The sequence below is a fragment of the Chroicocephalus ridibundus genome, chromosome 6 (genome assembly GCF_963924245.1).
Source record: "Chroicocephalus ridibundus chromosome 6, bChrRid1.1, whole genome shotgun sequence".
Lineage (NCBI taxonomy): Eukaryota > Metazoa > Chordata > Aves > Charadriiformes > Laridae > Chroicocephalus > Chroicocephalus ridibundus.
The window spans coordinates 19,747,104-19,762,251 of NC_086289.1; the positions used below are offsets into that span (position 1 = coordinate 19,747,104).

General features: G+C 41.2%; 1 protein-coding gene across 1 annotated transcript; it reads left to right on the forward strand.

Annotated features, from left to right (window-relative positions):
• The first annotated feature begins 3,967 nt into the window (after positions 1–3,967).
• Positions 3,968–15,082, forward strand: ACTA2 (actin alpha 2, smooth muscle). The gene is made up of 9 exons (XM_063339224.1): positions 3,968–4,074; positions 6,670–6,841; positions 8,537–8,665; positions 9,984–10,094; positions 10,575–10,659; positions 10,751–10,912; positions 11,162–11,353; positions 12,329–12,510; positions 13,301–15,082. Exons 2-9 carry the CDS (start codon positions 6,713–6,715, stop codon positions 13,442–13,444), a joined length of 1,134 nt encoding a protein of 377 aa, XP_063195294.1. The 5' UTR covers positions 3,968–4,074; positions 6,670–6,712; the 3' UTR covers positions 13,445–15,082.
• The last annotated feature ends 66 nt before the right edge of the window (positions 15,083–15,148 follow it).

Sequence of the window (15,148 nt, forward strand, 5' to 3'; positions counted from 1 at the left end):
TGAAAACTGCCATATTTGAGAATGATTAGAGCTGGTTTGTCTTAGTTGTTAGAGAGAGGTCAGCGCAAAGATCCTGAAAATCATAGAGAAAGCTAGTCTGTGGGTCTGACAGCTTGTGGTTGATCTGACACTTTACAGATGCATACTGTGTGACAGCTGCAATGAATCAGGTTATTAGAGGGACTTTTGGCTCCCTAAAGCTTATTTATTCCTGCCTTTCTCAAAAGGGGGTGGGGAAGTGTGAAGCCTATCAATGAGATAGAGGAGAGGGCCAGAAGCCAGACAAACCAAAACATTTAGAGATTCTGCTAATGCTACGAAGATGAAAGGAATCCCCAAATAAAAAGGAGCCAGAGACATATTTAGCAGAGCCTCATTCCTCAACAGCCAATTGGATGTAGGCAGGAAGGTCTCCATGCACATCTGAGAAGTTGTTTTCCCTTATAAAGTAATGGCTTGTAATGTTATGAGTAAGGAGGTTACTTTATTCCCAGTTTTCTATAGTAGTTGGGATAAGATTGCAGCTTCTGCCCTCCTTTACCAAAAAAGTATGGCATCTACGAAACAGAGCATGGCCTCTGAGCTGGCATTCCTCAGGCCAGCTGAAGCCCATTTCCTAGGCGTGGTGGCCATACAGCTCCTGCTGCCGTGGAGTCACAAACACATTTTCTGTCCATACAACAATCTGCACAAATTACTGAAAACCAAAAAGTTTGTTTTAAGGAACATGTAGCTAAGAGTTTCCCCTGGTATCTTGAAGGATGCTTGGGAGCTTTGATAATATTACTATAAAGAGAGCAGGGAAAAGGGCACGAAAGAAAGAGGCAAAATTACTTCTTCTGCTTATTTTCCTTTCTCTGATCATACTCAGGACATGCTCCTGTGATGGAGATTGCAAAAGGGTTTAGCATGGACAAACAGGGAATTTCTCAGGGGAAGCCAGATTAAAACCATAGCTTTTGGCTGAGGATACAATGAAAGAACTAGAACCTCAGGGTATAGACACAGTGGGCAAATTAATTGTGCTCCGGCAGTTTCTACACAAATGAGCAGGATAAGTACTGACAGATAGGCAGCAGAAAGTGGTGATGGAAGTAGCCTCTGGAGGGGAAGCTAAGCTACTTTCAGGAATGGTGTTGTGTTCTTTTTCTTGCAAAAAATTATATATATTTGGGCTGAGCTGGTACGTGTCCATAGAGGAAGGTTCAGAGGTTTGATCCCCAGCATTTAGGCTTGGTTCTCAGAAGACCTGTTCTGTTCAGTTCTCTTTAGGTTCTTATTCCTGTCTCATGCCAAATACATTCTCCCCTTCTCCCCTGCCTCTCTGGCAATGACCTATGTTGCTGAGAAGAAAGGAGTAAACTACTAATGTCATTTTTTCCCCATGTGTTTTATCTGCAGTAATATCTGTGTGATTGTAACTCGAGCATGAAATCACTAAAAAGAAAAGAGTTACCTATAATGTCCCTTGAGCCGGACTGACCTAATTTCCTTGCATAGTTCACCTGTTTGCCTGCCTTCCTTCCTGCCCTGGGACATTCCATAACGTAAGACCCCAGAGACGAGCTGCCTGCTGAGCCCTGGCTCTCCATTGTGTGCTGGAGACATGGTTGTGCAGTGTCTCTACGTTTTTGCTGTGCTGTTCCTGTGTATCCGTCACTGCTGCTCAGTCAGTCTCTGGGCTTCTAGTCTCTAACAAATATCCTTCATATGGTGGATCCCTCCAAACAACTGCTGTTTCCTCTTTATTGCTGTATCAACAACTGCCTGCTCTGAATGAGACTCTGTGTCAGCACCCTGAAAGCTGGTATTCCCACCTCTTTGGTGCCCATGAGAGGCAAGGTTTTGTGTGATCCCCACCCAAATAACCATTCCTCATAGCAGGCAAGGGGCTGCTGCTGCCATTGTTGCCACCACCAGTAATTGTAGTACACACCAGGCTAAGTTTACAGGAACTGCAATGAAGCTTAACAGGGATACAAAGGTGTCTGTTGTATCTGCGTGGCCACTGTCTCCTCTAATATCCACAGAGGCCTCTTGTAGAAGACTGTTGCCTGTATTTCTAGCTACGCTGCAGTGCAGTGTGAATGGTGTACCAGTTTTATTGAAGCGTTGTTTACCTGGCTCTGCAATCTCATATGTGCTTTATACACTACAGCATCACCACCAGTAGGCTTTTTTGGGAATGTGAGCCCCTTCTCATTAAGGTGAAGAGTTTGAATTCTTTTGGATCTCTGTCCCAGTCTTGGTATGTCCAAGGAGAAGTAGTAGATGATGCTTCTGAAAACCTTGGATTATGTTTCCTCTAATCTAGGAGTTAATTGGTGTTTGTAACAAAATCAGACATGATACTGTGGTGAAGGGTTCTGCTGTGTGAAATACGAGTTCCCTGATCTAATACCATATGATCTATGTGAGGAATGTAATTTTTCTCAGCAGTGTTTTTGAGTGTTGTTTGAAAACAAAGAATTTGGTTTTGGCTGTCCTGTAAGTGTCAGTTGGAGATACGCAAAAAAGAATCTGTTTATATCTCCTGTTGTAGGTTGCTTACCTTGTTGGGTTTTTTCCTTTTTTTTTTTTTTTTTTTTTTAATATATCCTATCTTTTGCCTCGATGCTGGAAGTGAAATAATAAATAGCTTTTGCATGGCTCATGTTCCAGCACTTGTTAGCTTCTGTTTCTAACCCTCAAAGGCAGCTACATTCCTTAAAAGTTCCTTTCCTTAAAAGCTAAATTCTTTTGGCCTTCAGTCCATAATTCTGCCTATCTGCTGTCTCTACTAGTGGCCTAATGCTTATGATCTCTACATCAGAAAAACTGCCGCTTTGGTTGTATGGGAGATTTTCTTGCATTAAGACTATGCAATTAGGCACCAAACACACGATGCTCCTCCCGATTGTAACAAGACTCACAAGGCACAGATCTCACTGGGATTCTCACATTTTTCTTGGCTTGTGTGTGTAGAGCAGTTTTGAATTAGTAATGGTTTAGCACTGGAGTACCAGATGCTGATTTCTGTCTTTGGTACAAACTTACTGACAAAATATTGTTGACTACGAAAGGGCTGCTTTTTTAGAATCACCCTGTCCAGAGAACAGCTGGCTATAGCTGTAAAAATCCAGTCCTGTGCTGAAAATAACTTGTACAGTGAGAACCCTTGCTTTATTTGCTAAAAATATGTCCAACGGAAAAGCTAGATGGGGGTTATAAAATTTAACAACTTTATTATGAACAATTTGAGATGGGTTTATGACAGTCCAGACTCATGGCCATCAGTGGAGTAAGGCTAGGGCCAAGTTTGCCCACGGGTCCTAGGGTTTGGAAGATAAGCTGACACAGAAACAGAATGGATTCTAACCCACCACAGTCCAGAGGGGATGGTAACAATCTTTTAACAGAACATTTTCACAACCTTCAAAGACTTAACTGTGAACCCTATACGACAGCAGGTACTTTCTTCATTACCTTTAAGCCTATGGGCAATATTTAGCATACAAGGAAAATGCTGAGCTTTTAAAGAGACTTTGTAGCAAAAGTCAGCAGCTATTCAGCTTGCCAGAAATATTCTCATTGTTTTTGTCAAAATCTTTAATGAAAGCAAAGCATTTCTTTAAAAACGCCTTCCCTATTATAAATGACTGTTCTTCCAATTTATCTCTGTGCTTCTTGGATTGTTACTATGGAGGCCTGGACCTCTCTTGTTTGAACACATGCTCCTCCTGCCAGAGGGTGTCTATTGCGGGCACACTCCGTCTCTCTGTACTTTAGCAACTCTGCTGAAGTTTTAAAGTGTTTATCTTGCACAGCTGAAAGTCTCCTCCTGTTTCATGAGCTCTACGCTGGAATGCAGTGGAAGAGACCCAGGGCCTGTGGCCACCCGGATTAGAGGTTTTTGTAATAAGGTCCCTATATGGTTTTGTTGGAGACTTCAGCTCTGTCTCTGTCTGTCTCTGCTCCTTGTTTGGGAGACTGGTGGGAGGAGAAGAGCTGAAGGGGCTATATAACTAACCTCCGAGCTTTCAGATACAGAGTGCACCATCCCAGAACAGCTATCCCCAGCCAAGCACTGTCAGGGTAAGTGGCACTGAACCAATAGCATGATTTACAGATTGCTGGAGGACTCCAATTAAATAATGTCAAATGGAAGCTATTCAGGAGGATGTACTGCTGTGCTGCAGTTTGCTTAAGCAAACTTACTTATTAGGATCAAATTGATAAAATGCTTGTAATATCTATACTGTGTTGTGTTTATTTTATAGCGCTTCTGAAAGGGAAAGAAAAGTGCTACCTGATGATTTTGATGATTCCACCAGCACTCCAGCAATTGTATAAAGACACAGTCTGTGTAATGCCACAGCTGGAATTACAGCTATATTCATGTTTAGATGAACCTGCGTGACCTTGGGATGTTAGTTTGGGGTAGAACAGAATTTCTGAAGGGGTATATAGTAGCGTTTCTCAGCAGATTTGCTCCAGTGCTGTTAACTCAATGTAAGGTCATGTGAGTGTTTTGGGGAATGTGACTGTAAGAAGAGCTGGAAGTGTGCAAATTAGCAGTGTCTAATAGGATACAATGAGGATGTGTGTGTATTCATCCTTGTCTCTATGTATATGTAACTACTGTTCTGTAAAATGCCAAATATTCCATTAAGGAACAGGCTACACACAGTATTTCTTGTGGGGCTGGACTTCTCTTAATAGCTGCTTGTGGAGATTGGTGAGGTGATTGGTTATCTTTAGATGTAAAGCAAGTAGAAGAGGCTAAATACTGTACTATTACTTGGGAGAAAAATCTCCTTTCTTCCACAGTGCTGAGTGACATTTGGTGCTGTAAGATGTTGCTACTGCATGCCATGGCAGTCCTGAGCTGTAACTCACTGGTTGGCAGCCGAGCACCCTGCCTGAAATCATTCAGCTTTGATTTTTCAACTTTTTGTGCTTTATTACTAAATATGGTTTTCATTTAGAGTCCACTAAGCTCAGAAATGTAGCCTTTCCTGCCCCTTTCTTTCCCCTCCCCTAAGTGATTTTTGGCATTGCATTAGCTGCATGGGTTTGAGCAAACCCCCTGACCTTGAACTCTGTTCCAAAAACAGACGGTTGAAAAGCCTATTTCCTAATTAGGAAATGGTTTGTCTAAAGCAGTCTGTTCATTCATGTTAGGTAACAATTGTACTCCATTCAGTAAATGTTTGAATATAAAGAGCCTGTTTTCCCAGGAGTTTAATAAATACAAAAATTGCAGCCTACTTTCCTTTCCCAATAATAATGATAAAATATCTGGAGTACATCAAGTTAGGATTTCCCCGTCCTTGTCTTCTCCTGGGAGCTGTGCCCACGCAGCCTGCGGGAGCGGGACTGCAGCTGTGTCTCAGGGCTGACTGGCTGGGGAGGGACGGAGGATCTCAAATGAAGGATTTGGGAGAGCTGTCTGTGCTTGTTCCATGTGTGTTGTAGAGGCTAAACAGATTGTGGGCTCCTTTGCTCATCAGCCATGGCTCTCACTGACCCCATTCCCACTTCGTCCTGCACTTCCAATATTCCTGTGGCAGAAGGTTTCGAAGACTGCGTGCGGAGCCAGCTGGTCTGTGGATGACAGCTGTCTCCTTTAGCTGTTAACACGTTGCAATTTGTTGAACTCTGCATGGAAGCCCAGGCTCAGAGTGAGCCAAGTGATTCCCTACCACGCTATAAATTGTGAGCAAATAGTTCTTCTTGAGTCCTGGTATTCAGGGCTTGTTTCTGTAATTGACTTTAATACAAAGCCTTCAAAGCATTTTTATTACCCATATTATCTTCCCGTTGCCAGAGGAGGAAAGCAGTTTCTTTTTACTGAGACAAGGAGCCAATTACTCTGCCACTCTACAAACACAGTTTATTAGCTGCTTTGAAATAATGATAGAGCATACACTATGGCCGGTTTTTAAAACACATACTGTCCCTGACTTCATTTTAAAGGTGGGTTATTTTTTTGGAGTGACTGGGGGAGGCCTGGAAAGGTGCTGCTTTCCCCCCCCCACCCCACCTTTAATTGGGAACAAGTTTTCTCTTTTAAAAGGTTATGTAAACTTTATTGGCCATCCTCACTCAGTAGGTTAATATCTTCATCAGGAAAACACTCCTGGTGCATGCATAGCATTTAATGTTAGTTTTTGGGAAGCCCAAGACTGAATGGGGGAGGCTGATGTGCTCTTACCTTTGACAGCTGTCCACATGTGCCAGGATTTTGTCAGGGTGATAGGAAAGCAGGGGAAGTTGTGCTGAATCCGACGCAAAGGGATCTTTGTTTTTGCAGCTGTCAGTCCAGCCTTCTCTTTTATCTCCTGCCTATCCCCAGCCGTGGATTTCTGTGACCAAATTTAGATAAACATTTGCTGCTCCCTGGTCTGTCTGCCCATGCCGCAGGACTGGAAGTCTCCTCTGGAATCCCCTGGATAATCTCTAGTGCATACTGCCCTCCGGCAGATGTGGTTGAAACCTCTCACGCTTTCCAAAGGAAGCCCATTCCCTCATATGTCCCTGCAGGCCTTGTGATTGCCAAACCGGTGCCATACCTCTCTTTGCTGGTGCTGGTTGCTTTCATACAGCCGTCTCAAGGGTTCAAGGGTGGGTCTGCTACCTACTCACTGGTTGTGTTTTTTTAAAAATTCTTTCCTGCTGTTTTCATAGGGCTATTTTCTGTCTGGAGGACCTGAAGACATTGACGTAGAAGATGTGTGAGGAAGAGGACAGCACTGCCCTTGTTTGTGACAACGGGTCAGGGCTCTGTAAAGCTGGCTTCGCAGGTGATGATGCTCCAAGAGCAGTTTTCCCTTCCATTGTGGGTCGTCCCAGGCACCAGGTAATGAACTGCTTTGGTTATTCCGTACTGGGCTTATTGAAGGCTTTGCTGTCCTGTCCCCAGCCCTCTACCCTAGAGCTACCTTTTCCTGTGGCTGGGGCTAGCGCAGCCCTGGGTGATGTGTGTAACACAGAATTTCTAGGCAAAATGAGTCCAGCAGTGCACTCACCTGAGTCAAAGAGGGTCTTTTGCCTTGTGGAAGGAATCCTAAAACTTTTTACTCTCTTCTGTGCCCTCTTTTCCCTACCCCTTAATTTTGGATCACACAGAGAACTTGGTGAGTAAAGCTAGTTTAAAAAAAAAAACAAAAACAAAACAAAAAAAGCCCAACATAGAAGTGTCTGGTGATGTGTGGAAAACTAAAGGAGAAAGAAGTTTTCTTCCTATTACCCTTCCTGACTTTATTCATTTAGTTATATCACAAATGGGCACCTCTCTAGGGTTGAGTTTGTTTAGCTTCAAGGTTTACGTTTGAATATATGATACATTCCACTTGATTTTAATAGTTTGCAAAATACATTTATTATTATCTGAGCTGTTAAATATAGAGAGTTTCTGAGCCAGCTCATCACTAGCATGAACTAGAGCAGCTTGGCTAGGCCACAACAAACTAATCCACCTAATCAGCAGATCCACCTAATTGCTTGTATGCCGTCTGAGGCCCTGGTGAAGTGGAAAGAGGTAAACTGGTTGTAAGATGCGGCAATTTACATACCCAGCAAATGCATTTTAAGTTCTTCAGGGCTGGAGAAATGTCTACATTTCAGTATAGCAGCTAGGGCTGGAGGTCTAATCGAGGCCTCTGGGCATTACCATAATTAAAAAAATATATTCAAATCCCAGCTTCTGTAGATAGTGTGAATGGTATTAATTGTTCAAAAACAAGCCATACAGTCGCAGTGGAAACAAATACAGATTTCTAGAACTTTTCATCCTGATCATGTATCACAGGTAGTATTAGCCCCTGAAGGAAGGATCATCCCATCAAAAATTGCAAATCCAGGTTACCTATTTTAAAGACAGAGAGTTAGAGATGCCAAAGTTTGAAGTCTGTAATGACTAAGTTCTGAGAAGAATATTATGCACTGAAAGCATCCTACTATACACTATTTTTTCCCAGTATTTCTGACTTTAACATAGAGACTAGTGTATATCCAGAGTATTTTCCAGCTTCTGGTCCATGGACCGTTTCTACAGGAACCATGAAAATACCTAACAAGAAGCCTGGACCAGTAGATTTGAATTGTCTGTCTCTAATGAAAATATTATGGCGTTCAAAAAGAAGAATAAAAAATGTTGAAATTTAAGCTTTGGGAAACGTGTGTATTGCTCTCTCTTGACCCTTAGATGGCACAAGATCACTTTCTACTTTTACTCTAATTTATTATAGTTTAGCAGACAGTTCATCCCTAAACAATAACGAACATTAAAACAACCCTATTTTTCCACTTTATCTTGATGCATTTAACATTGTACTTGTTGTGTTTACTTAAACTGTAGTGGAAACATCATCTCCAGAGATTTAAGTGAACTAAACATTTAATTTTGGCAATTAAAGAGCAATGAGTAATTCGCCATTCGTAAAGTATTTTGTAACTAGTATAACTGGCAACTGGATTTATTTCACAGCTAATGTTATATCTACTTTGTGACACCTTTCCCCGAGAGACTAATTCCATTTGTGTTATTTTATAGGGTGTGATGGTCGGTATGGGTCAAAAAGACAGCTATGTAGGGGACGAGGCTCAAAGCAAGAGAGGAATCCTGACCTTGAAATACCCCATAGAACACGGCATCATTACAAACTGGGATGACATGGAGAAGGTATTTCAGCTTTGAAAAGTTGACGTGTATCACTGGTAAACAGAACTACTTGAACCAAATGTTTACAGAATACCCATTAAATTTTAGATGAAAGCATTATGCTATCAAGTTCAATGAGAAACTTGTTAACAGCAAAGGTTAACTTGCATCGAAAGCTGAAGTATTACTAGGAGTACATCAAAATAGTTACTGGGAGTTCTTTTACTCCAATGTGATCTATAAATCTTTGCTAATTACTGGAGATGGGGGGAAGGAAAGAAAAGGAATATCCTCAATTTGCTAGTAAGGAAATGGAATTTAAGAAGGTATCTGTTTGCAAAAATGCAAAGCGTGTATGTAATTCTGATGTGAAAGGCACTGTTTACACACATACTTTTTAATGTTTGGAAGATTAGCAATATTGCAGTGCAATGCATCCATTTCAGAGCCAGTATTTGGATGGAAGGCTTCCAGAACCATGTTTATAGTCATAGTCTGTATGGTTGATATAGTTTCTAAGATGGTATCTCTGTTTAATATTGTGCTATGGAAATAGGGCTATTTGGAAAAGTCAGGACATCACAACACACTTCAAATGTGTGGAGCCACACAGGACTTACTGACTTCATAGCATTGTATGTTTTACTTGGAAACAAAACCTTTCAGATGCTTAACTTATCAACCGGTCCCTAATCACCACCAGCTTGAAAACAAGCTTAGAAAAAACTTCTTGGCCTTTAGAAAGTCTCTGGTGGTTTTACTTCTTATTGGTGGATTAACGTCCTCATTGCAGTCCACTCGGCCTCAGGTTTTTATAGCTGGTAGGAATGAGTTGTGTAGAGGTGTTAAACACAAGTTGACTTTCAGGTTCATAAACCATTTGCCTTCCTTTCTTTCTATGAATTCTTAGGCTGGCTTCTACAAATACAAAGATGAAACTGTCTTCAAGGGACCCATTACCTATTGAACTCTATTATATAAGTTTGCATACGTTCTAGACTTGTTCTGGAACTGTTTCACTTTCAATCATTATTGAAATAGCGTTGCTGGAACAAAGTTTGTCATGCTCTGTCTCTTCTACTGGAAGAATAACATATTTACTTTAATTAACTTATGTGTCCTTAAAATAAGTCGTATATTACTAGCAGTAAAACCTGAGGATAGTGCTTTTCTTTCTACAGTTACTTTGGTAATCTCTATGGAGGCAATAAGAACAACTGTATGAGAAACATTACTAGCCTATCTCTAGGGCTGTAAGCAGAGTGCTGGAGCACAATACCTGTCTGGAAGTGATTCTGAAGTGATGTTTCTTTCCTTTGGTTTCTCCCATTGTCCTCAGATCTGGCATCACTCTTTCTATAATGAACTACGTGTTGCACCCGAAGAACACCCAACTCTGCTGACTGAAGCACCACTGAATCCCAAAGCCAACCGAGAGAAAATGACCCAGGTAAGCTCTCACTAAAGCTATGGAATTCCAACTTTGTGAATTCAACAAGAAGTGAACTTCATTATTTCAGTTAGTCATGCTGCCCAGTAGTCTATCTCTCTTAGTTACAGAAGATGGAAAGTGCACAGTGACCACTATGCATATTATTACATTTAGTTTAGCAAAATCAGTGTATCCGCTTTGAATGCGAGTACTTCAGTCTATCCAAGCTTTATGCCATCTTAATCTGTTTTATGCCCAGGTCTATTACAAAATCATCCTTACTATGTGCATGCATCTATATTCATAAATTAAAGATACAGGCCAGATACAGGGAGATGTCTTATAGGACAATTATTTTTTGATTTAGATTTTGTATCTTCATTCCTTGTTATCAGCAACCATCAAGAAACATGAAAATCTTCTGCCTCTCTTTCAGTAAATTGCTTCAACTTAGCTAAAACCTCTAGTGTTAAGGCAATTACTTTAATTGAATTTCAGATTATGTTCGAGACTTTCAATGTGCCAGCCATGTATGTAGCTATTCAAGCCGTTCTGTCCCTCTATGCTTCTGGACGTACCACAGGTAAGCCTCTGGGGAACATGACACAGATATTTGAAATAGTTTAATGTGTTGATGTGCACCTGGAAATGAATCGTGTGTTATCTCCTCAAAGGGATTGTGCTTGACTCTGGGGATGGTGTCACCCACAATGTGCCGATTTATGAAGGCTACGCCCTGCCCCACGCCATCATGCGTCTGGATCTGGCTGGCCGCGACCTGACAGACTACCTCATGAAAATCCTGACGGAACGCGGCTACTCCTTTGTGACCACTGGTAAGGACATGCTGCTGACTGAGGAGGAGTGTTGTTTAATGCGCATTGTTTCTAGTGGCCTTAGAGGGACTGGCAGTGGTTCTGCAGTTGAATAGACACAAGAAGGAATTTAACAGAAAAGTCCCCTACAAGACTAGCAAAGGAGTTGTTTAAAAAATGGGGCGGGTATTGGTGGATGAAAGGGAACAACCTGTCAACATGCCTGGGTCCTTCCTGAATGCCATTCTAAAGATTGAATCCTCTTGACAGCGGAGCGTGAAATTGTCCGTGACATCAAGGAGAAGCTGTGTTACGTGGCCCTGGACTTTGAAAATGAGATGGCCACTGCTGCCTCTTCCTCCTCTCTGGAAAAAAGCTATGAGCTTCCTGATGGTCAGGTGATCACTATTGGAAACGAACGCTTCCGCTGCCCAGAGACCCTCTTCCAGCCATCTTTCATTGGTGAGTCAAATGATTGTTCTGCCTTGGTGAACTGCACTTAAATATCAAGTCCCTGTTCTGTTTTGATTGTGTCCTGTTGCTAACTCACTCACGCCTATACACAGCTATGTCCTAGCACCCATTATAAAATAATCTTTTAGAACAGCACTGTTGATACGGTGGGAGGAACTTCATGTCAAACAATAAGGCAAAGTGCTTTCCCAAAATAAACCCCAAATGTTTATTCCTGGCTTCTGGCATTGGGCCCATGCTGTTTTGTACATTGTGCAGATGTCTACTATGAGAAGTATGTCTGCAAAGCCGCTTTTCTAAGTCTGAGGACTGTAGCTTGAACATGCTTGCAGGGAGGTGGTGTTGGGGGGAAACACTACTTTTATTTTTCAAAAAGACTGCTCCAAATCCTGAATCCGTGGTCCATCATATTTCCAGAGCAAAGCCAACACAACACATGCTAGTCAACAGCCATGAAGGCAGACTTGCGACAAGGTCCCACAGAAATCCGTCGTCAGTTCTGCCAATTGATAGGATTTAAGCTCAGAAATGGATGAAGTAGTTGCATACTTAGAGGTATTAGGACATGCTTTGACTGTTCTCTCTCTCAGCTGGCTCAATTTTAAAAAAAAAAAAAAAAGGAAAGAAGAAAAAGAAAAAAAGAAAACAAAATTATTCCAAGACCTTATAAGGAATTCTTAGGACATTTGAGATGCTTGCAAAAGCCTAGTGGAAACTTTATTATTCCACACCCCCAGCTTTCTTTTTAAGGAGGAGTTGTGTGCGTAAGGGAGAGAGGAGGACTGAACACCAAGGAATTCCTAAGCAAATAATTTAGGCAGCCGCAGAACGGCTTTCCAGATTTCCACAGCTCTGAAGACCAATGTCTTCCAGACACTAAAGCTCATGCTGTCAGTTCTGTGTTAACAATTTTAAGTCTCTGTAAGGAGTTGCTTCCTCAGTGTTCTTCTGTGTCTTCCCCAGGCATGGAGTCCGCTGGCATTCACGAAACCACTTACAACAGCATCATGAAGTGCGATATAGACATCAGAAAGGATCTTTACGCTAACAACGTGCTGTCCGGAGGCACTACAATGTACCCGGGTATTGCAGACAGGATGCAGAAGGAAATAACTGCTCTGGCTCCCAGCACTATGAAGATCAAGGTATGGCGCAATTACTTGTAGGCTATTTGAGTTGGCATGTACAGAGTCCTCAAAAATCTGATGAAACATAGTAGCACTTTACAAAGTAAGTGTTTTGTACGTATTTTGAATCATGTCTGTACCTTCTAGCAAATAATCACTGTCTGGTAACTTTGTTGCTGGAAGAAGAGAGCCTTCTCTCCTCTCCTTTCTTTTTTCATGGTGAATTTTGCAAACTGCCTGAATATGGCCAAAGAAGAGTAGCGGGGACCCAGCAGCATATAATTTTTGCGGGGGCTATATATGAGCTTCTTCAGCCCTCTTTGGCTGATGGAGAGGGGGGAGAGGAAATGCTAGTTTTGTACTTGGCCTACAAGTTCAGAAAAGAAAGAGTCACTGACAACCCATCTTCCTTCTGCTGCTTCAAGTCTTCAGCTCCTTGCTTTGCAAGTATTTTGTCAGCTATACCAGTAAGACTGTTCCATAGGTCACTCGTTTTCCCAAACCGTCCTGGGCTATCATTATATGTTTCCAGAGCAATTATCTCCCCTTTTTCTCATATGCAGTCATGAGTAGACAAATGCACTGCTCTCACTGGGCAGGCTGACTCAGGCAGAGAAAGTGAGGGTTTAGACTCAGACTTAAATAACAGCTTTTTAACTTTACTGCTTGCACCAATGGCTAACTGTAATGCCAGGGATGACACCAGCACATAGATACAGTGTATTTTATGTATTTATGCATTTATGTATAATGTATTTTATTCATTCACAGTGTACAGTGGTGCTTAATGCTTTCATTTCTTAAACAGATCATTGCTCCTCCTGAACGTAAGTACTCCGTCTGGATTGGAGGCTCTATTCTTGCCTCCCTGTCTACTTTCCAGCAGATGTGGATCAGCAAACAGGAATATGATGAAGCTGGCCCGTCCATTGTTCACCGCAAATGCTTTTAAATTGCTTTATCTTTATATGTCTCCTTAGTGTATTACTGTGAATGTATTCCGGAAAATACATTCTTATTTCATTCTTTCATTCCAGAAATCCTTCATCGTAATGGCTCTAGTTAATTGGATACTATGTATTTTTTTGGAATAAATTTTAAATATGCTATGAAATTGCCGCTCCTATTTAAAAAAGAAAAACCAACATGTATCTGTGGAGGTACCATTACGGCTGGTTTGAAGCTCCATCTTGTGACATAAATTTGTTACTACGCTATACTGAGCTTAGTAGAAAAAGCGGTACCTTTTGCTCAGTGATACCAATGCTAGAAAACGCTCAGCTATCAGGCTGCATGTTATCAAAGTTTAGCCTCAGAAAACATTTTAGTCTGCAAACAGAACCAGTCTTGAATTTTTCAAAGTCCCGGTCAGTACCAAAGGAGCATCGCATCTGTTCGGTATCAGGATGAGCTCATGCACTCTGCTTTCCATTTGCTCTATCCAGAAACATTATTTATCCACATCACTCTTAATTCACAGCTGTCATGCTGGAAAAGCTACTTTCTTACGATGTGTGGCCCAGAGGTGTACGGTGGGTACTACAACAATTCTATGTGTTTTCTTTAAAGAAACAAAACTTGTTCCTTTGGGAGCATATCTAAACACTAATATTAGATTGAATATATGACTTTCCTATCATATGCCTTCAGAATGAGTGCAGCCTATTATTCTTATGTTGTGATTTCTGGCAAGGTCTAAAGGGTAATTAAGCTGGCTTAATACACTTTCTTTTCAGAACTGTTTTTTTTCGGGGGAGGGGGTAATGTAATCAAAGTAGAAAAAATAATTTAGACTATTTTCTTTTTTGTGATTTTTCTGATTCCTTTTATAGTCTTAAATACATCAAAACTGAAATTCAACTAGAAATATATGCATAGAAGCTGAAGCCAGTAATACTGTCTTAAAAGTATATATATGAATAAAGAATTCACTGAGGCATACCTGGAAAAGGTCAGTTCTAAGGAACTTGCTGCAATCTGTATTCATTAGAGTTCAGGATAAAGGATGCTATTTATTTTTGTTACCTATTTTCCTGTCTAAACTCAATAGTTTACCTCACTTGCCTGTTACTTGTTATCTTTCAAACTGTAAGCTCTTTGCAACAGCACCTGTTATTTACCATGTCTGAGTAACCCCTGGGTTCCAGATCTTGTCCAGCTTCTGACTGTTAGCACATGTTCCAAACTTTTTTGTACTAACTTTATTATTTAAAGTATAGGTCATCTAGATTCTTGGAACAGGTACTAAATAAACTCTTATAAGAGCAAATAGCTTTGTATTGTTCTTCCTTCTAACTCTATCTAGACTTTTTTATCTAACTCTAGATAGATCCAGGGAATCCCATTCAGGATAAGAACCTGATTTCAAATAAAAGTTCCTCCTGGACGGTTGCTGGAGAAGACACATTTCTCCAAGGGACTCTAATGCATCTCTGCTATTCCAAGATGTGGTGAGGGTCAGCTCTCAGGTAAAGGACTTGTGTTTTCTGATTAATAACTAACTTAGTCAAAACTTGGGCCATACAAGGATGGAATGGGGAAAAGGATTAAAAAATCACCCAAACAGATGTATTTGCCTCTGCTACATATAATGTAAATTCACTGAATCAGTCAAGAGATGTACACAGCTGGAAGCCACAAAAAGCCAACCATTGTT